General features: G+C 42.2%; 1 protein-coding gene across 2 annotated transcripts in view; it reads right to left on the bottom strand.

Moving 5' to 3' along the window:
- The window catches only part of SLC22A3 (solute carrier family 22 member 3), an 88,760-nt gene that overhangs the window by 27,766 nt on the left and 37,733 nt on the right, over positions 1 to 23,261 (bottom strand). For both annotated transcript variants that reach the window (XM_073789806.1, XM_019951445.3), the window contains exons 2-5: positions 20,556 to 20,659; positions 18,042 to 18,196; positions 16,198 to 16,366; positions 15,236 to 15,353 (exon numbers count right to left, since the gene is read on the bottom strand). In XM_073789806.1, coding sequence (XP_073645907.1) covers positions 15,236 to 15,353; positions 16,198 to 16,366; positions 18,042 to 18,196; positions 20,556 to 20,659 — 546 coding nt within the window. The remainder of the gene's footprint in view (positions 1 to 15,235; positions 15,354 to 16,197; positions 16,367 to 18,041; positions 18,197 to 20,555; positions 20,660 to 23,261) is intronic.

Here is a 23,261-nt window from a genome sequence, read left to right as displayed (position 1 = left end):
GCCGCCCTTCCTTGTCCTCTATTTAACATGTGCTCCTAGAGTTGTGGTGCCTTGGGTACCATCTTCTTTCTGCTCTCACAGTGCCCCGAAGCCGTGGTTTCTCTGAGAAATGGGTCGTCATAGTTCCTATTTTTCAGTAAGAACTTTTGAAATTGTGTTTACACTTTGACCAAAGTATTTTTTTTAACCAGTTGTGAAGGCGAAAGCTACTTCGTAGTAATCATTTGCATTCAAAAGCATGTATCTTCCTAAGTCAGTGTTTCTCAGACTGAATTCTGTATTCTTAATTTTGTTTTTCTTTTAAAAGAGATCTATGGTGGTACTCATCTCACGAGCGCTGTTTGCCAAAACGTTTTTGTTTCCTCTCCTCCCTCCCCAGCCCATCACAGGGACGTGATAGGATTGCAGTGCTTGGTCCTGCGTGATTGAGTGGGGCCCCCTCCCCAGATTTGCCAAGGAGTTGTGAGCATTTAATTGCTGAAGCAAGACCCTCTAGAACTCCCCCTTTTCTGCGATGGTCCAGGCAGTGGCTGCTAGGACAGCGTGGATTAAAGAGTGAGGACTCTGTGACAAGGAGAGGAGGCCCCAGTGAATCCACGTGGCACAGACAGGAGTTAATCTTTTGTGGGTTTTATTTATTTATTTATTTTTAAAATTTTATTTACTTATTTATTTTTTTGGCTGCGTAGGGCTTCACTGCTACCCCGGCTTTCTCTAGTTGTGGCCAGCGGGGGGCTACTCTTCGTTGCAGTGCGCGAGCTTCTCATTGCGGTGGCTTCTCTTGTTGCAGGGCACAGGCTCTAGGCACACGGGCTCAGTAGTTGTGGCACATGGGCTCAGTAAACCTGGCTCATGGGCTCTAGAGCGCAGGCTCAGTAGTTGTGGTGCCCGGGGTTAGTTGCACCGTGGCACGTGGGATCTTCCCGGACCAGGGCTTGAACCTGTGTCCCCTGCATTGGCAGGCGGATTCTTAACCACTGCGCCTCCAGGGAAGTCCCTCTTTTGTGGTTTTAATCTACAGAGATTTGGGGAGTGTTTGTGACATGCACACCTGTCTTATCCTGAATGATAAAGAGTCCATAGATTTCTCAAGTTTACAAAAAAGCGCTCTGGTCTATACCCTCTTCTTCATAGGAATTTATTATGCTAAGTATTATATTTCTATTTTGAAGTAATTAAACTAAGACTTCAACTTAAATTTGGGGAAATGGCAATTTTCATGAAATTTTGTTTGCTTCTTATAAATAATAAGTCTTTTTGATAAAATCCACCTTTAAAACTCCTAAAAAGGAATGAGGATTATTTCTACTGCTTTTTCAATCAACAGGCACTAATTAGTTTATCACTGAAATAAATCATAAAACTAACACAGAAGCAGAGGGAGCCCTGGGTAGACCTGCCGTCCCATTGAAAGCTTGTGACTAAGAGCTTACGCCACTGCCTAGGGAATGGAACAGTTAACAAGTCCCATTTGAGCCCCCAAGTACACCTAGTGAAGGTGTTGGTGGGTCTGAAAATCATGATCTCGTTCTACACTGATGAAGTATGTTCATACCCTGTCACCTCCTTTTGAGAGGTATGCAGAGCAGGCATCATTCTCCCAGAGACAATCCTCATTTTTTGAAGAAATACTTGAGTATCTTGGGGGGACATTATACCCCTTCTGCTTTTGCATGACTGATGTTCCGGCTTTGAAGAGTATTTCTCCTTCATTTCAGTGATGGGCAGTTAGATAGCGAAGTCCAGAATCAGAAAGTGTGTTTTAGAGGATAAGTATTGATATGTGGGCATTTGCTAACAAACGTGTTATCACGTATCAATCTTTTAAGGCCAAGAGCGTGAACATGATTGTCTGCTGGTTGTATATGAATCTGAGGTCTAAGTGACCTGGTTCATTATCTGGTTCACGTATCTCCAGCCACATGGAGCTTCACAGGTGTGGGACATTCATTGATAACACTGGCAAGGCGCCTGCATCTTAGCCCCGATCTGAAGCCCAGGAGCACATAGATAAGTTACGAGTTGTTGGGTTCCTTAAAAATAGTAGACAGGTTTTAGGCTGTAAACTAATTTAGACTCAGAAATGGGAACTTAATAAATGATGCTTCGCTTATTAGCTGGTGCTCAGAAAACCAGCTCAGTACTGAGACCAATAAAGGTGGATCCTTGCTTCACAGTGGCATTGAGGGAGCAGGGCAGGTGGATTCAGGCCTGAATGTGACGGAGCCATAAGCTAATAGGAGAATGTCTGTACATTCTCCTATTTGGGTACAGAAGATTTCTTAAACAAAACCCAGAAAACAATCAATAGGTGAAAACACACTGATCTGACCGTATCAAATCAATTAAGGATTTAAGAATTTTTGGTCAATGAAACAAAAAATAGGCAAAGTTAATGGGTAGCTAAAATATTGAGGGAAACATAGTCGCAATGTCTAAAACCAACAACGGGGTAAAGTTTAGAATATAAAAGGCAATTCTATAAATAGAAGGGGACAAATCCAATCCAGTAAGTCCAACAAATCCAGAAAATTCCATACACGTGGGCAAGGATACGGCAAGGCAATCCACAGAGGAGAAACACAAATAACAAAGCAATACGCACGAAGATGTGGTGAGCCTCACTGGTAACCAGAGACGTGCAACCTAAAACACTCAGCAGGCTGGCCAAATTAGAAAATTGGAAAGTACCAAACGTGTACATGGGCAAACAGGACACTCAATGGGTGTACACAGAAAGCAATGCGGCATTATTTAGGGCACTAAACTTGCATGCAACCCAGGACCCGGTCGTTCCACTTCTAGGCATTATACTCCACGGGAAACCTCTCAAATGTCCAAAGGGACATGTATGAGAAAAGGGAACCCTCCTACACTGTTGGTGGGAATGTAAATTGATACAGCCACCATGGAGAACAGTATGGAGGTTCCTCAAAAACTAAAAATAGAGTTGCCATAAGATCCAGCAATCCCACTCCTGGGTATATGTTCAAAGAAAACTCTAATTCAAAAAGATACATGCACCCCAACGTTCCTAACAGCACTATTTACAATAGCCAAGACACGGAAGCAACCTAAGTGTCCATCGACAGACGAATGGATAAAGAAGATGTGGTATATATATGCAATGGAATATGACTCAGCTGAAAAAAAGAATGAAATGATGCCATTTGCAGCAACATGGATGGACCTAGAGATGATCATACTAAGTGAAGTAAGTCAGACAGAGAAAGACAAATACCATATGCTATCATTATATGTGGAATCTAAAATATGACACAAACAAACTTATCTACGAAACAGAAACAGACTCACAGACATAGAGAACAGAACTGTGGTTGCCAAGGGGCAGGGGTTAGGAGGGATGGGTTAGGAGTTTGGAACTAGCAGACGCAAACTATTATATAGAGAATGGATAAACAAAGGGGACATGTATGGAAACATTTGTCAGGATGACTGGAGGCAGCCCAGGTTTGGAGGACGGAGATGTCAAATACAGCAGAAGGTACTGACGAAAACCACGCAGCACTCACGTGTGGGCAACACAGGGAGACCTTTAAAACATTGCTCCATGAAAAGGTAAGAAATGAGACAAGATCTAGGGCAGCACAACGCCATTTATGTTACCTAAACCCACACATACCACAAGCTCTGGTTTATAAGGACACATTAACATCAAAGGGCATACATCAAGCACATTCAATTGGGGGCCTGTTGAGGGCAGAGTGGGGAGAGTGGAGGAAGGGAAAATCAAATCGACCAAACAGGAGAGGGGCCTGCACAGCCCAACGATGACTGTACCGCGCGCAGAGAGACAGGCTTAACTCAACTCTGCGCTCAAAGAAAAATGACGGTCACCCAAACCACCTGCTACAGAGCTACTTAGAGGTCAGCTTGGAACTTCCTCTGCTTTCAGTGCTTCCAGGCTTGCCAACTATTCAAATTTTGCCTTACTTCTGCACCTCAGAAAGCCCTTAGTTTCATGTTTATGTACGTGCATTGGGGAAAGCTGAGAAATTTTCCAAAGAAAGTCAAGTACAGCTGAACAGCTAAAAGAGCAGTTGACACGCACCCCAATATATATCGTAGTCCTTGGTGAGTTCTAGAATTTGCAAGCTTCTCCCTTCTCTATTTCTTGATTTACAAAATATTTTTCTGCATACAGTTACTTACTGTTCATTGGCATGTACTTTATTGTTCAGGCAGAACTACAGAGAGGGATGAGATGCTTTTAAGTGCAAGCCACGAGTGGGTGGTACACACCATGCCTGGAATTCTGACTCTGGAGGTTTTTGATAGTGAAGCCTGTTCAGTCTCATGGCTTCACTCTGGACCACAGTGACGTGTATTAATGTTATACTGCATTCACTCTCTACTCTAACTGTGAAATGTGACTTGCTTTATTATATTCCAAGAAACACATAGGTGAGTTTCCAGCCTTAACAGATGTACTAACTGAGACCCAATTAGAATACCCTTCTGTAGACAATGCCATCAAAATTAAAACACACCGATACGGTTTCCAAACTCCACACTTGAGATTTAAGCTGTTCTTCAGCCTTAAATGAGAGGAAATATTTACATTTAGTTGTATTAAACTTATCTATATGATGAAACTGAGTATATTTGAATAGGTAAGGAACTATCAGAGGGGGGACCTGAAAACAGCTCAAAAAAAAAACAACAAGAAATAAGACCAACCATAGAGAATTAGAGAAAATGTAAGGCACCTTGAATGCCTGTTGGGAGGCATTTTTGAAAGTGACTATTGCACAGAGGTTGTTTAAAACTAGATGTTTTGAACCCAGTGCTCTGTAACTATTTGCTGAATAAATGGGTGAACAAATGAAGATGAATTCCTGCTACGGTGTGTGTCCGTTTGTGGGACAACCTCATGTCAATTACATTTAAATGGTTTTTCTAAACATGTGGTGACCAAATAAAATATTCCCTGATTCAGTGTGCCAGGTGAAAAATATTTTCAATGCAGTAACTAATAATCAACTTGAACTTTACAGGCCGGTTGTTTTTAGACAACCAAGTGTACCACATAGTTTACAGAACTGTGGGAAGGACACTACATGGCATGGAGCCCATGTTTCACTCACTTGCCATCCAATCTGTCCCCTGCTAATTTTAGATCAGCCTGTATAAATACAGCATGTTAACGGTTATGAATTGCAGAGTGAATACTTGAATTGTCTTTGGTAAGATTTGTCCGCGTCAGGTTTCAAAGAGAAGTATTTAAGCCTGGAGACTCCACTAGTGATCAACACATGCGGCAAGTACTTAATCTCTCTCGTTCTTGGGGCCATAGAAATAATCGTGCTGAGTATTCATTCAGTAAGCCTTCCTCAAGATCTAAACTGTTAGTGGTGTGTTGGCTCTGAAACCTGAACAAGAAAGAAAACGAGGACCCACCTTTGAGACACAGTAAGACAATTGTACACCAAGTTGCTCAACTCTCGCTACTTCGGAGGAAGAACTTGTCCTTAAGGTCAGTGAAAGAGCAGAAAATAATGAACTTGAGTTTATTTTATTGAATTTTAAAAAACTGAACAAATCTCGGAAGTTGTCGAGAATTCTGTTTATCGAGACTCTGTGGAGTCCTTCAGTTTTTTCTGAGAACGTCATATAACTTGAACTCTGAGAGCTCAGGGAACAGCTGTCCAGCTGGTGGAAACTAATCCTGTTTGTGCTCACTGATCACTGACTCTTGTCCTAATTGAGTATGAGAACTTCTGGCACATGATAGGAATTGTGCTTTTAATTCTGTTCATTGAGACGACAACATAACACAGATTTGCTATGAACTTAACGCCTTTCAGTTCCTTAGTCATTATTCATCACAACGGCCATCTACCTTCATCTGAAATAATAGTATACATGTATCCAAGATGTATTCATTCATTCTACAGACAAGACTTGGCTGCAAATGGTTTGTGGACTTTGGCAGTAACTTGATGGTCCCCAAGGATCAGTGGCCCCCCCGGGACAGACTACCACATGATTCTTCCATCGACTCTGGGGCTGAGGTCACAGGTGCTGCGAGGCAGGAGTGTGTTAGCCAGAACGTTCCTCTTTGGTCCCCCTCCATGCCCATTCCTAGGGATGGTAACAAAGATCTACTTTTCTAGCATAAGAGTGTCCTTGGTTCAGGCCATTTCCCCCAACGTTCCCTAAGTCCTTTTCCTGGGAAGGATATAAGGATTCTTCACTCTAAAGCTTCCTTTATTCAGTCACCTTAAGAAAGGTACCTTCACTATTTGAAGAAGGAAGGCTTCCTCTCCATCAGGTCCCCTTTCTGTACATTCAGTTATACTTCCCTCCAATAGTGCCAGATTCAAAGAAAAACGAAAACAGCACAGACCCACGTTACTTGTTCTAAACCAAGAAATCTAGCCATCCTTGGATTGCATGGGCTTGGTCCCGTTCATATCTGCACCCACGTGAAGAAGTGTTGCTACTGCAACACAACCTGGCTGTTCTTCATCCAGCCATCTGTTAGACGGATCTTAATTTTTATTTTTTCCAGGGAAGGGAAGATTTAGCCCTTGAAAATCTAGCACCTGATACCTTTATACCATCTACCTGGGGGGAACCTCTAGGGATGGAAGCGAATAGATCCCAGTGTGTTTTCTCTGTTACTATTTAGCACAATTTTCTCATGTTTATCTACATCAAAGGAGCATGTCTGCATACTCCAACAATCAACCTAGCCCTGAAGAATTTTTTTTTTTTTTGCAGTACGCGGGCCTCTCACTGTTGTGGCCTCTCCCGTTGTGGAGCACAGGCTCCGGACGCGCAGGCTCAGCGGCCATGGCTCACGGGCCCAGCCGCTCCGCGGCATGTGGGATCTTCCCGGACCGGGGCACGAACCCGTGTCCCCTGCATCGGCAGGCGGACTCCCAACCACTGCGCCACCAGGGAAGACCAGCCCTGGAGAATTTAAATGATTTCACCCAGGCTGCATCTCTTTTCTTAGGATTATTTCTTGAAAAAAGGCAGTTTTCCTAATGGACTGGAGACCTAGCAAGCAGCACCGTCATAGCAACAGCAGCTCTGGATTAGGAATAATGCCCGGAAAATCCTGCCAGGGAGTTGGATGCGCAGGGTTCTGGAAGTTGCACCCATCATGGCCTCCACAGCAAGGAACACTTTCCCAAAGAGCTAGTATTTTCTCATTTATTCACAGTAGGGAAGCACAGCAATTTGGATTTGCAGAGACTGCTTTTGCCAAAAACACAAGCGTGGGCCAAGTGGCACAGGAACAAAACACTGGAAAAGGCTGCTATCTTCCTCTCTCACACGATAGAATATGAAGATTTCAAAGATGGTGTTAGAGGGCCATTCTCTTGGCAAGTGTTCAAAAGGCAAGAGCAAAAGCAAACTCACTTTTTATTCTATTAGAGAGACCCAGAATTAAAATAACTGAAGTAGGCATTTTCACAATTCTCACAAAAAAGAGCAATCAATATTAACAGAATAAAATAAGCCTGTGTGGCTTATTCATTTTGTTTTATATTTTAATTAGTTTTCTTCGTAATGCCACCGGGGCCTGGGCTAGGCCAGAAAAAGGCAAATGCTTCTCTGCATCACCACAGGGGTGCTGGGGCTCAAACAGGAGGGCTGTTGTTCTGAAGGGTAAGGATCAGCCTTTGAGATGGAAAAAGGGAGGAGTCCATTGTTCCCAGATTCTGTAACTAATGAATGAGGAGTTGACATGGCTCTAAATGTCACTATATAGAGCTTGGAACTCTTCCCCTTGTGTCATAATCCAACATCATTTTGCCTAGGTGTTTGCTGGAATCTCAGCTTTAGGGAGAGCAGGCCAGGTGAATGGAGGTGCTTTGGCTCTGTGTCTGGACCAAGAATGTACACCAAGAGAGGCCAGTGGGGGGAGGGGACACCTGGGTCTCCTGTGGGCCAGCACTGCTGTCCCGTGTGGGCCCCACCTGGAGGACGGGTTCTCAGCAGCCGCAGTCTCCAGAAAGATCAGGCAGCAGTTATCAGAAGGGGCAACATCTAACTCTATGACAACAGATGAGTAAAGACATCAGCAGTGGGACCCCACTTTTGACAGAAAGAACAGGCAGAAAGTAAGCAGGGGGCCAGGGCCCCAGTCGAACAACTAGGGTTCAAGTCCAGGTTAAGAACTATAGTAGAAACAGGGGATTGAGCAGGTTGCATACATGAAATATGTACCACTTTCTGCATGTCAATCATACGTCAATAAAGTGTGTGGTTTTTTCAAAGGAATATCACTTCATGTTAGACCTTCAAATAAAGGCTGTAAAAGTTTTTTGTGTTTTTTTTGTGTGTGTTTTTTTTTTTTAAAGAATTAGGGATTGAGGAAGAAAGAGGAAGCCTGGCAGCCACCTGGGGGCCCCGGCAGCTTGCATCTGACATCGGGAAATCCCAGGTCCCATCCTCTAGTCAGGCCAGGCATCCCACTGTCTCCTCATAGGGATCAGGGTCCCAGTGGGCTGGGAGGGGCTTTTGAAGCCAGAGAATGTACATCTTTGGTATCCTTCTCTAAGCATAGCTGGGAAGGGGAGGACTGACCTAGTCACCCCCATTTGCCTGAGACTTTCTTTAGATTTCGCTTTGCGACTTCAGTATCCTAGAAATCCTCCCGGTCCTGGGCAAACAAGGACAACTGGTCACCCTACTGGTCACCATCTGAGTCCATTAGTTGTCCTGGGTTCTGTAGATCCAATTACTTGTTAGAAAGATGTCATCAGACACCAGGACTGACTGGTATCACTATATCTACATATGTATTTATTTATATTTACTTAACAATGATGCTGAGTGCTTTTCTTTCACAGTTCCGATGTATACTTCTCAAGCCTTAAGACCGTGGCAAGAGCATATAGCCCAGTTATTTCAGGAGGGACTCTGGAAGGTCAATTTCAGGGAAGGGGAGAGAAGGCCTGTCTCCCAGGGTTCCTCACTCAAGATGCTGCTCTTTGAGGAGCTGCCCTGAATATCTGCCTTGCCCTCTCCACGGCTGTAATCTCCTTCTTTAAGGGATAAGACACTTGGATTTCTAGCTCAGTTAAAGCCACATGATGCTCTGGACCACTCTCCCTCAAGATTTGTACAGGTGAAATGAGAGCCCGCTGACCTGGAAGATTTTAGGCCAAATTTCCTTTAGTGGAAGAGACTTACTATTTAATCACCCAGCTTGGGAAAGGAACTCGCTCTGGATTCAACAGTCCTTCACTGCTGTTTTTATGGCTTTTTAAATGGTAGCATAAACATTTTTCCCTATTCATGCAATATTGTCTTATTTTCACAAAGTTAAAGACATGGGAACTAATTAGAATTGAAATATAGCCCATTTATAGAACCCAGGCTATTTCCAAAAATGGATTTCACTAGAGTACTATTAAATTATTTCTCAGCTCCAAAGGTCCATTTTATGTTTAGCATATGAAGCGCCCTGGCTTTTTTTATGCATTCAAGAATACTCTAAATTAAAGCTAAGGTGGCGGCATATTACAGTAATCATTTTAACACGTCATGTGAAGGATGACGGCTTTGCTGGTAGAACAGGAATCATTTATTCTGTGTGAAGTCGAAGAATGAAGATTTGCTTCTGTTAAGGGCAAGTAATGTACAAGTTTCCAGAGACTTTTTTCCCCACTGTCTTTTACTATTTTCTAGACTCACACCTTTCCCACTCTTGACACGGTCACTGCTTGGGCCTAAATTACTTTCTCTGGATCTTTTGAAATGAATTCTATGGGAGGGTTTTTAAGTTTCAAGTCTGAGATAATAATTAACACGAAAACTAACAAAGACAGCACAGCTGGACGAAAATACCACACAACTCACATGGGCTTCATGACAGCCAGAATCATGGTGTGGTTTCTCTTTCGGAAGAACAAAAATTATGTTTATAAAAATCCCCTTTGGAAAGCAAATGTCAGAAACAGGCATTCCCAAAGCTGGAAAGTCCCTCTCTGGAGCAATACTGATGCTTCTGTGACGGTTCATTAAAATATAGGAAACACGGCAGCTGTTAAGAGTTGGAAGTCTCTCTGGTAACTAAGGTAACCTAAAAATTAGCCTGACACTTTTTAATGAGGTTTTAATATATTCAATCTTGGAACTATATCAGAGTGGGATCATTTATAGTGATGATGTTCCCTTTGCGATCAGAAAGCTCAAGTCTCAGTTCTTGATGTCACCCAAACACGTCACCATGGGAACTGCCCATGAGTGTGTTTATGCATGCATGACTATCAGTGTAACATCTACTACTGACATTTCAATAAACTGTGATTAGCTCTGAACAATGAACTATATAAGCATATCATACAAGTAAGGAAATTACAATCAAGCCTTATAGGTTTTTGAGTCAACAGAGCATAACAATATCGCCAACGAATACGGACATATTCAGTTCGGTAGTATCAGAGCCTCTTTGTTAACTAGAGTTGTAGCCTACTGTTTTCCATGAGCATATCCCACACGAAGACAAGAGGGGGAGAGAGACGTCTTTAAAATCCTTTTTTTAAAAAATGAAACCAAAACTGCTGCCAGAGTTACTACCTATGTAGTTGTAGAATCCAGGTCAGTAAGTGACGATGGCTATTTAATCAGGATATCAGTTGACTTTTGATAAATAGTGCTCTGTAACAAGCATAGTGGCATAAAATAATAAGCATTCACTGAGCTCACACGTTTGCGGGCTGGCTGGGAGACTGCTGATCTAGGTTTGGGGAGACTTTGCTAGAGCAGCTTTCCTCCAAATGTCTCTTAGTCTTCTATGTGGTCAGTGGGAGAACCTGGAAATATTCTTCTCACAGTGCTGGCTGAAGCCCAGAGATCAAGCCCAAGTACGTTTCATGACTCTACTGCATCACATCTGTTCACCTAATTCGCCAAAGCAACCCGAACGGCCAAGCCCGAAGTCGAAGGGCAGGCCGTACACTTCAGCCATCATGAGACCAGAGCAGGTTACATTGCTCTGCCCCGCATCAACGGAGCCAGGAAGTACCTTCATGCATTGGAAACGAGGGGGAAGATGTGACTATTTCAAACAATAATCTAATCTACCACAATCCAGTGTCATCTAGATAGCAAAAAATGTGTTGGATCACCAAACCCCACTTTGGCACCTGAACCAGTACTATTACTATCAGCTACATTAGTTAGCTTTGGCTGCAAAAACAAACACCCTCAAATCTCTGTAGCTTACTGAGACACATTTAGCAGACTGTAGTTTACAGGGGAAACAATGATTTCTTGGCCACATTCCACGTCTCAGCTGTAGGTCAGCTGCTATAGCTCTGTTCCGAGTTGTAGCTCTTCTCATTCTGGACCCACGCTGAAGGAACAGCTCCAGTTTGGGATGTGCTGTTCTTGTAGCAGAAGGAAAGAGCAAAAGAGCTGTCAGAAACTCGTGATGCCTCTACAGCTTCTGCTCTGAACTGGTACCCCACCACCGCTTCTGCTTCTCGGGTCTAAAATAGAGCAACACCTCTGGTGTCAGCGATGGAACAGGCTGGTGTGGGGAGGTAGCTGAGGCTATTGTGATGAGAGGAGGGTAGACCTGCCAGATCTCCTAGGGCCGCTTTGCTACCAAGCAGATTCTTTCTAATTCATTCTAGCTTCACTGCAGCCTAGGATGTGCACCCCTAGGATGGGGTGGGAATTGGAGAGGTCTTGGGGGATGAGGTCATTTACATGGTAATAACTTCTTCCAAAAGTCAGGATTTACCAAAGAGAGGTTCCGTGAAAAGTGTAAGGAGAGCATTGGGCAACCAGCCTTGGGCATGGGTGCCTTGATGTTATTATATCCAGAGAGCAGGGATACCAGCTAAGGCAATGGAGGGTTTCTGAAGGTGTGAGGTGACTGTGGAACCGTAAGGTTTCCTGGTGGTCCTACTGTTGACATGGGCAATAGTTCCTTGAGTTGCCAAAAGAGGAGTAATTGATAGCATTACCCCCCAAACTATAATAGGATCCTGCCTTGGTGCTGGTGCTGAGTTCAAGTCAAATGCCTGCACTACCCACCAGTATTTCTGAGCATTGAAAGAGGGATTTCGCACATTACCATGCTTCGTGGAAACATTAGTATCTCTGAAATAGAAAACTATGGTTTGGCCTATAATTTGACTGAATTCAGCTATTAGCAAGGTGTTTTAAACATCGTTACGTTTTAAAATTCTTTCTCTTTTTAAAGACAATACTTTGCCTTTCTACTTAGGTTGTACAATTTTTAAAGGCTGGAGATGGACAGGGTCAGTTTGAAGACATTTATTTCAAAACTTGAAGCCCCCATTGAGAAGCAGGTGATTACAAGCATGAGACTGGAACTTACAAGACAAGCCTGGAAAATCTTGTCGTGCTAATGAGCAAGGAAGCATTCAGAAACTACCAGAGGTGTGGCAGAGGGACTCAGGAACCAGCAAAGATGAGCCTCGTCTGTCCAAAGACGGGGGCAATTTGAGCATCAGTAGGATAATAACAATAACTGCAGAAGACTGAAACATACACAGTATGTATAAATCCAGGAGGTCATAATGAGGCTTAAAAAACCCACAGCCCACAATGCATTGATCACTTCGAGAATTCAGGCAACCAATTTGCTAATTTGAAAAGAAAGAATTATGCCTATATCCTGCCTTTCCTATAGGAACTGTATGTGAGAGTCATCTCAGTTGATGGGATAAGTTAGTCTTTATGTAAGTATTCCAGTAACACATGAAGAAATAATGACAAAATGGGAATATTGTCAATCTGCAATCTCTGATGAATGAATAAATCCAGGCAATGATTATCAGTGGCAGCTAACATCACAAAAGAATAGAGAGGCACAGAGATACTAGGTGTCTCTTAATGGAAATGTACAAAGCCACTTATGAAGTAGTCTTGCCCAAAATGACAAACCTGAACTTGCTTAACTCTAGATCTAACTACCAATTTAGTTATATTTAGCTGTATTCCATCACAGGGAATACAAGACAGAGGGTCACGTTAAAGGATCCGAAGAGATGTAATCAGTGAAATTTAGACTTCAGAAAACTCAACAGAGAGAAAACCCCGTAGCATTCTCCACCGAAGTTGCTAGAAAAAGTTGCTAGAAAAAGAAAACCTATAGATTAAAAAAAGACTGAAGAGGCTCATCAACCTATCACAACACCTATCACTAGGATAGTACGCCCACAGTGGTAGCTAGGATCCTAGAGCAACTGAAGTCCTGGAGAAACCGAAGTCTGATCAAACCTGACTTTCAAATGGAGATCACCTAACTGCTAAAAACTAGAGTTCAAGTGTCTTGGAAGCCATCGGATCCATAGTTCCCGATCATTTACAGTCACAACGATGTAGAGCATTTAAGTACTTCCCTGCTGAAACGATCTCTATCCTGCTCGTGAATTCGAAGCGGGTCAGTGGGTGTCGGACCGGACACTCATAGGATGTGGAATAGCAGCTATTTGGGGAATCATCCTCTGGCGTCTCAGCAACACGCATGGTAACACACAATGTGCATGGTTAATGCAACATCTTCTTTCATAAGCCATCAGCACACACTATGTTTTCTACACTCTTAAAACCTTGATTTAGATCTTACACATGCTTAGCTCTGGGACTACCTGCAATGTCTTCAGGATACTGATGAACGAATAGCAAAAATACTCATTTGGCCATTAAAACTGAGTACAAAGTATCATTCATTTGATCCAGCTGTACAGACCAATGGCTCGTGTGACCAGAGCAAGCTGAGAGGGCAGTGGGATGTTATTTTCCCTAGAAGCACAGCTCAAATGTTCTCAGTCAAAGAATGACAAGGATCAACTAGTCTTCATGGTTGGAACAGATCACGTTTTATCTTTACCATATATTTTATGACCTGTAAACCTCAAGGTAAATCATTAATCTACTTCCAACAGTGACAACTGGTCAGTTGAAACCTTTGTATACACAGAGCCTACTGCTTGTCGCTTAATGTAAGAGTGAAAGAAGAAGGTAGAAATCCGAAAATAACCGACCAGGTTCTGGGGAGCTAGGAAGCTGGGGAGTTGACAATACAACCCACAAACACATTTTTATCAGAACGTTTCTAGCAAGACAAACTGAATGCTACAAAAGAAAACAATGTTAGCAATATTAATATTAAACATTTAAAAATTCCTCTTATGGACTTCCCTGGTGTTGCGGTGGTTAAGAATCGGCCTGCCAATGCAGGGGACACAGGTTCGATCCCTGTCTGGGAAGATCCCACATGTTGCGGAGCAACTAAGCCCATGTGCCACAACTACTGAGCCTGTGCTCTAGAGCCTGCGAGCCACAACTACTGAGCCCACATGCCACAACTACTGAAGCCTGCGTGCCTAGAGCCCGTGCTCCACAACAAGAGAAGCCACTGCAATGAGAAGCCCGGGCACTGCAACAAAGAGTAGCCCTGCTCGCCGCAACTAGAGAAGCCCGCGCACAGCAATGAAGACCCAACTCAGCCAAAAATAAATAAATTTAATAAATTTAAAACAATTATTCTTAAATACTCCTTTTATAATAATCCTTTGTTATTCTGCATTCACTTAGTCTTTGCAGCTAAAGCAAAAATCATATCTTTTTTATATGTTATTCTCTAATTATTCAGGCGTTGCTTCAAATACATGCATATGTCTTCGGCTGCATATCAAATCTTTGAAAAGACAAGAATGAGCTTTTAATACACAGCCCCCTTTTCTCTTAATGCAGTGACACAGAGGCACCCAAAAAGCCTTTGCTGGAGGAAGGAAGGAAAGAAGGGAGGAAGGGAGGGAGGGAGGGCAGATTATTCAGCCTGTCTAAGTCTAAAGGTTGAAATATTACATTACTCCCCAAGCTCTGGTCGGCAGAGATAATACTTCCAAGACTAAATTTAAAGACAAATCTTTAGACTTAAATTGAATGTCAAGAAAAGATTTATAGTTTGTCCAATTAAGATGAATGAATGATTAATTACTATGGGGCCTATAGTAGGTGATTCAAGTATAGTAATTCAAGTAACTTGGTGCAACTATTAAAATATGGACTAAATGACCAATTCACCTCAATTATAATGCTAGTACAACTTTGCAATTATTTCTTCTTTAATACACCATATGATTCTTCCCAAGGTTTTTTTAAAGTCAAACTAAAAATGATTAGTCATATATTTGATAATATGTGCATAAGTGACATTAATTCACCCACTTTAACAATACTTGTTACTAGTAATATGCAAGATTACCTCCGAGTAATTTGGCGAGAGATACTTCCCATTGCATTTCGCAATGCTCCTCAGAATTTTTAATGCTTTATCTCCTTTCTTCCGAGTAATCAGCCAACGGGGAGATTCAGGAACCACCCTGGTGAGAAGAAGTCTTTTTTGAGTTATGCCTGCGTATCTCAAAACTTAAAAGTTTATGACTTGAATTTCTCTATTGAAATGGATCTTGCGATCAGATACATGTTTTGGAGATTCTGAGAGCTTAGAACTGGCTCTCTGAAACATAGATTATCTTTGTAAGTTTATAACGGACGGGAAAAAATGCTCACTTGATAATTGAATTATTGCTCATGATAAAAGGAATCAATATTACATTGCTCTTGCAAGAAGGCTGTCTTAGAATATACAGTCCTCAACTACAAAGATGAAAAACACTGGGATTTAATGAACATTTAGGAAAAGGTTAAGAACCCAATTTACATAAACTGGTTTGCTCATCTATTAAAATTAGATTAGAGGATGATTAAAATATGTTCATTCTAACAGGAGTCAAATGCATACACCGGTAGCTTTCTGATAACTTAATTTTCTGATGCTCTTAACATTTTCTTATTCCCCTGAGAATTCCTGAGTCACATTAGCTTGCTTAATAAAACATACAGACAAGCAAATCTTGTTCACTGCATTTAAACTGCGTGTTGAAATACTGGCAGATATGGTCTGTTGCCTTGTAGTTTTCATAAAAAGATTACAAAATAATAAAACATAATTCATACTCTATTTTAAAAGTGTTTTTCAATTTTATTAATTTAATAATAACTATTAGTCAAAAACCAATAAATAATCTCTAGAAATTCGCAAAGCCCACAGCCATTCTGGAGATGTTAGAAAATCTTGCCTTCGTTTTCATGTTGGTTTGGAAGCATAGATTCTACATTTCTGTGGAATAAGAATAGATTTGATAATGACCAAAACCACATTACCAGTAATAAAGGAGGAAGAGAAAGTTGGGCAGCGTGATGGCTAGCTGGATTCCTTGCCAATTGGGGATGAAGTAGGCGATTCCAGGGAGAATGATGATTCCAAGGGTGAAGAACATTTGAATCACTATTCCCACAATCCTCCTTTGTTTTGAACCTACTATTTCTGTCACTGAAGGAAAACAAACAGAGAGGTTAGGGAAGCTCAAGACCAGCTCCAAAACAAACGGACAAACAAACAAACAAACAGACGTTACACCTGTGACGTCCATCCATCAGCGGCGCTAGAATACTATACAGGACTCTCAAAGGTCCCGAAGCTTCCTTAGGCACTGCCCTGATGGGGATGTGCTTCCCAGACAGCTCAGGTCCCTTCCTCTCCCCCTCTTCTCTGCGTTATCAACAAGCATATGCCATCCTCCTACGCACCCAGCCCAGCACCCTTCCGGGTATTCAAAGAATATATGTGTTGGTTTTAGGAAAGCTTAGACGATGACTATTTTGAAAAGTAATTGTAATGATCAAAACATAAATACAATAAAGTGGCTAGATTTTATCACAGTCTTTAAAGATTTGCATATTACAGTCTCTTTAGGTGATTCATCATGGACATTAGATTCTACAGATAAATTTTTCACTATCACAAGAGAGTTTCTATCAAGTGATAATTCTCTCCACAGTGTTGGACCTTTCATTTGTGTGATATTTCTTTGAAAATCACATGAGGAATTTTACTGTTGGCATCCTTTCCTCCCCTCCCCTCCTGCTGATCTGTTTCTATCTGTCCCTAATTCCATTCTGATCATCCTGGCGTATGTTACCTTATTGCTGCCCTAAGATCACAACCAGGAAAACTCACCTAGACTGGGGTCTCCTTAAAAACGCTTCATAGTCCAAAGTTATCCCTTCTGCCCCACCCATCAACCGTCAGTCCCCCCAGCTCTCTCTCTCCTTCCTCGCCCACAAAAAGATCTTCAAAGGGTCCCCAAAGTGGGCACCCCAAAGAGGGGCTGTCCAGCAGTAACAGAAGTGAGTGGAAGCCCACAGATCTGGGGTGATAATCAAAGAGGAGGCTTCGTATTTCCCTGGTCACAAATCCACCACGACTTTGAGTGGGTGCCCACCCAAGACACTACTGGAAAGGTAGCAGCCAGGACCTTCCCCAGTAATAGGAGCAAAGAGAAGTTTTTCTTTCCTCACACTCAGACGTCCAACTTTCTAGGTATGGAAGATAGCAAAGGGTTACAAATGAACTTCTCCTTTTCGGGCCATATCTCCTGCACGGCAGAAAGTTCTCCACTTGTGCGGAAGGAATAGAATTAAAGAAATAATATTTGAGAGCACAGCAATGTTATCTCAAACTGTATCACAGAAATACATGGAAAATGCTTTAAAAATGTTTCAAGGGGGAATTCCCTGGTGGTCCAGTGGTTAGGACTCTGTGCTTTCACTGCTGAACGCCTGGATTCAATTCCTGGTCAGGGAACTAAGATCCCACAATCCACGTGGCACAGCCAAAAAAAAAAAAAAGTTTCAAGGAACTACTGAAGTTTTTCTAAAGATTAGTCTCTAAGAAAACAAAGCAAGAAACCATGTGATAACCGTATGGCCGTGCCAGAAAGTGGTTCACCCCAGTATTTGGTGAGAGTCCATACTTGGTTCCCAAAACAAGATGGAACTTTAATTTCTAAAGAGTCAGCATCTTGCCCCTGCATCCTCCCATTTGCAGAAATAACGTGGCAGCAGTGAAGCCTCGCCATACTTGCTGGAGGAAGGCTGACCAGCGGGACTTCTCACCCACCTAACCCTGGTTCTCAAACAGACAAGGAGGCGTAGCCAGCTCTTACCAATCACGTAGCAAGTCATCCACGTTCCCTTTCCAAACACGCCTTGTAGGAAGCGGAAGACCACAAACACAGGGAAATTGGGTGCAAATGCCACCACAACACCAGCAATGCCAACACCGAAACAGGATATTAAGTAAATGACTATTCGGCCGTACCTTTTGGAGGAAGAGAAAGGATGAGATTACCTTAAACGTTTTCTTCAACACAATGAGAAGACTCTCACTGCAAGTGTTGTTAAAGTAGGTTTAAGTACAGAATTTGTGTCCTTTATAGGTTCACTATTACCATGTCAAGGATCGCTGAAAATGTTACTCTTTGTTTTAAAGCAAAGCCAGGGCAAATGAAAACATATGCCTCTGAAATGACATTACAAAATTTAAAGCATGGAATGCTTCCTTTGGGATTGCAGTTTCCAAAGAGATGATCCTCTCCATTACAACGTTTTTTTCCCATACAGTCACTCCAGCGGCACAGCTTGGACACTTCCTAGCATTTCTGTGGGTGGGGTCCGAGAAGAAAGGGACAGAAAGAAGTCAAAATGGTCATGACAGCCAGGAGGCCTGGCCTTCTGGCTCAAGTCATGCAACTTTGGGTGAATTCCTTAAACAATTCAAGATGCAGGTTTTGTTTGTTTGCTTGTGGTTTTTTTTCTTTTATCTTTTCTACAGTGAGGTTGTAGAGACCAAACTGAGATGCTAATGTGAAAGCTCTTTACAAACTATCAAGTTCACAATAAATGTGATTTGTTCTTAAGTTTTGTGTTTTACTTTCACCATTTACGTAGCCATTATTAAAGCGCTTAGGCAAAAGGCACAGGTCACCGCGGGCAATATTCTGAGAGTCTGATGCTAAGTGGTTCAGTATAGCTGAGCCAGATTATTGGCTGGTGAAGCCCTGTCATCAACGACCTTTGAGAGATTTGATTCAAAGACATTTTCCCATAGAAATTTCCATCAAATTCACACAGCATCTTGCTTCAGAGTCTCCAGAGACACATGTAGTCTCGGTTTACCTAGGTTTTAAAATTCACTCTCTGCCCTTCCCACTCTCCTCTCACAGATATAGGACCTACTAAATTGCTTCTTGTCCTTTCCTTCAAGAACATAAGAGATTGAAGGAGCTGAAAGATGGTCAGCCCCGAGGTGAGGCAGCATTATTCACAGCTCTGTCTTCCTCCCCAAAGTACCGGGTCACATCTGAGGACAGATGCTCAGCCCCTCCTGGAACACAGGTAGGAAAAGCCCCCTCCTTTAGTCAAGTTACTTTAGTTTGAAGATACGTTGATTGGCTGTGAAAGAGAAACATGCCGAAGAAGCAAAACCTAATGCTTAAATTAGGAAGAGTAACAACAAAATGAAAGAAATACATATTGAAAATCTGTAACTCAATTCCAAACGGCAGCCAGTTAGGAAAGAGAGGGTTGTGTGCGGAAGATTAAGGAAGGAAAAATGAATTGAAAAGGCTGTAAGGAGAAACAGTAGGAAAGACACAGATAAAAGACAAGGAGAGAGCACCAGACACAGAGGATTAAGGAGGACGTCACATGCCGAGGAGGGCTGGGGGACAACACAAGAAAAAGACGACAGAGGAAGGGACAGGAACCAAAGGTGCTACCCATTTTGAAGTCCTGGTCTGGTCAAGTGCAGACCACCAACTGCCTACAGGATTGGGGGCATTTTGTCTTGAATTCTCCAATTAACTGCCGTTCTCAGCTCTGCAAGAGACACTCCCAGCCCTGCCCACTGCGAGCAGGGTCACGCTGACCCACTGATGCTGGGCTGGAGTGCTGGGAGCAACAGTGAGCCAGACATGGGGGACAGGGAGAACTGTTAAATCACTGCAAGTCTGTTCATACCGAGAACTGGCATAAAGGAACAGTTAAACAGGAGTACAACAGCCTACATCAATAATGTCTGAAACGGGGATCTCTGAAGAGCGAGCACGACTGTCTTGAATGTATACACTCACTTTGTCTCTGCCACTAACTGGTGTATTTGTGTATTTATGGATCAAATTCTTTTCATGGTTTTTGGAAAACTTTTTTTTTTGCAGAGTTTTTAATTTGTAGAATAAATACAAAAATTTGTTTTAATTAAATGAAACAGATTTGTAAGGGGGCGACCTTATGACTAAATTCATCAAACCGCGATCAGCGAGTCAAGCCGCGATCAGCGAGTTACCGAAGCCCATGGAATCACCTCCACGGCATCCAGCCAGCCAGCCGTGGGCCCCGCCATGAAGTCACGGCCTTGCGGCTCTGTGTTTCCTCTCAGATGCATTCACACCCAAGGGGAGCAGCCCCAACCTTTTGTACAGTTCAAGGGGTGAGGAGACGAAGCTTACGAAGGAAGGAATTAGCGCAGCCCCACAGGTATGAATGTCCCAAGTGGAGGAATTCAGATTTTTTTCCAAAATTAGCAAGAATAGTTTTCTAATAGTTAACATGAAACATCTTCCTCTCCATAGGTACACATCATTTTCTAGATGTAAACTGGCTGCCACACCCATGCCTACCTGTCTGCTGCATAGCCCAAGGTGAATGCCCCGGCCAGGAAGCCCAGGTTTAGGATGGCTTGTGTGAGGTCCAGCATCCACGCATTGCCACACACGAGGTCAAACTGGGAAAACAAAGAAAACACATGGGAGACAGAGACGTGTGGCAATGCTTACCCTCAAGACACCCGATCATCTGTCCAGACCAGTGATCCTTAAACATTTTTGCTCATATGCTCCTTAAATAAAAAATTTAAGTGTATCGCAGATATTTTTACAGTGATATATAAACGTCTTCTTTATCAGTTTCACTATCTGCCATGGATGTAACTTTCAGTACACGACAAAGGCTGACATTTTTCAATCGTTCTTTCAACTGTATCTGATAGAGTACTATAGCCACGTGACGCCTACCACCATCCGGTGAAAACAAGTTCTTCAACAGCCTAAAATTTGACGCTAATCTGTTTTCTCTTTGAATTCTTATTTTCATTTCCACATACATATATCCTAATATTTTTTGTAGAAAATGTGTTTTGTGTTAATGTGTATTATGTTAATGGACAGGCAAATAAATACTTCTGCATGTAATAAATTATGTACATAAATTGACGTTTAATTAACATTTTTTTCTGTGACAATGTTTCTAACTATTAGAATCCTTTCTGATTGGGTTACAACAGTTACTTTTAGAACACAATTGACAAAAACATAACATATGATGAATCTTGAAAAAGAATTATTACTCAGGAGTAAAATTTTGTTAGAAATGCACTGCCCCTTTTCTAGAAGAATGTTAAAAAAGTCCGGGGTTTTCCACTTAGTTCATGTAATCTGTGGTTGAAGATTTTTTATTACTAGAATGAGTTAGGGCTCAACATCAATTCTATTCCTGTTTTTCATTTTTATAAATTTATGTGCCAAGAAAACTTGTCTGTATAAATAAATTAATGGGAATGGAGAGAGTTTTGTTACAGTATTGTTACTCAATTCTTTTGCTTCCTTCTCAGTGCCAATATTTACAGAATAATCTATCATCAAAATTATTTTTAACTTTTCTATTAACCAACATGCCATTTAAGACTCCTACAGTCTTGCTGTCAGGAAAGAAATGGAAACCACCAGACTTACAAAAAGTTGTTTAATCAAATCATTAGGGTCATTTACTTTCTTTCTTGGTTACTTTCTTACCAATACTCCAAACTGTCCCACTGTTTGGTTCCCCACAGGTTTTAAAACCCCAGGTCAATACATCGCAGGAAGATGGAAGAGAGGTAGGAGTCCTTCCACGAAGGGGGAGAAGGACGTTAGGAAAAGACCTGTATCCTCATCATGTACATATCCTCAGACAGATCCATTTTGGACATATGTGCGTTGAGGCTCTGAAAACTGATTCCCTTCAAAGTAGCCAGGCCCTCTACCTTGTGATTTTCTCTGCACACCTCCAAATGGTATGCTTGCCTCAGTGTGAAGACCGCTGCTCTAGACTGTGGCACGATGAGAAAATGAATGCTGTTGGAATAGGAGTTGTGAGTGGTCTTATAGATACAGATTCAGAAGCAAACTGTAATAATATTTATTTATAGAACCTGACTTGTCTTGATTCTACAGCTAATGACCTGTCGACTAACACAGCTGGAAAAAAAAACTGGGGTCAGTAGTAGCTGGCTCACTTCACAGACTTACTGAAAAGATTTATGGAGATTAAAGAAGTAAGAATATACACATATATGCATAGCAGGAGTAACTTAAAAGAGATTTATTGTCAATGTAGGTACTGGTTTTCCAAAGCAGAATAATTTCATTTTAAGTAAGCTTGCAGATGATTATTTTATCTGAAATAATTTCCCATTAGAATTAAACATATAAAGGATGCAATTAAAGTATATAAAATCTCAGAGGTCAAACAGGTGATTTAACCGCCAGAGAAAGTATTTTGACACAGAAAAATGTCAGCCAGTGTCAAATATAACCTCTCAAATCCTCCAGCTGAGCTTCAGATAACTTGGTTAACTAAAGATAGAGGAATGCTTTTCATAGATGACACAGCAAGGCCCAGCAAGAGCTATCCTTTTATGAACATACTTAGCTGCTTTTGAATTGCGTGAATTAAAATACCCCGAAATACTCTTTAAACACAAAGATATTCTCTAATATAAAAGCAGTGATCTTGGATTTCCCTGGTGGCACAGCAGTTAAGAATCCGCCTGCCAATGCGGGGAACACGGGTTCGATCCCTGGTCCGGGAAGATCCCACATGCCGTGGAGCAACTAAGCCCGTGCGCCACAACTCCTGAGCCTGTGCTCTAGAGCCCGCAAGCCACAACTACTGAAGCCCACACGCCTAGGGGCCGTGCTCCGCCACAAGAGAAGCCACCGCAATGAGAAGCTCGCGCACCGCGACAAGGAGTAGCCCCCACTCTCCGCAACTAGAGAAAGCCCGTGCGCAGCAACAAAGGCACAATGCAGCCAAAAATAAAGAAATAAAAAAGAAATAAATTTATTTTAAAAAAAGTGATCTTTTTCACTCTCCCATAAAAGAAATTGTCAAAAAGGATTTTTTTGTATTTTGTATCACAACAAAATTAATTTAAAATAAATGTTTAGGGTTTCCCTGGTGGCGCAGTGGTTGAGAGTCCACCTGCCGATGCAGGGGACACGGGTTCGTGCCCTGGTCCGGGAAGATCCCACATGCTGCGGAGCGGCTGGGCCCGTGAGTCATGGCCG

Source organism: Tursiops truncatus, chromosome 12, assembly GCF_011762595.2.
Source record: "Tursiops truncatus isolate mTurTru1 chromosome 12, mTurTru1.mat.Y, whole genome shotgun sequence".
Taxonomy (NCBI): Eukaryota; Metazoa; Chordata; class Mammalia; order Artiodactyla; family Delphinidae; genus Tursiops; species Tursiops truncatus.
This window is presented reverse-complemented; position numbering and strand designations above follow the sequence as displayed.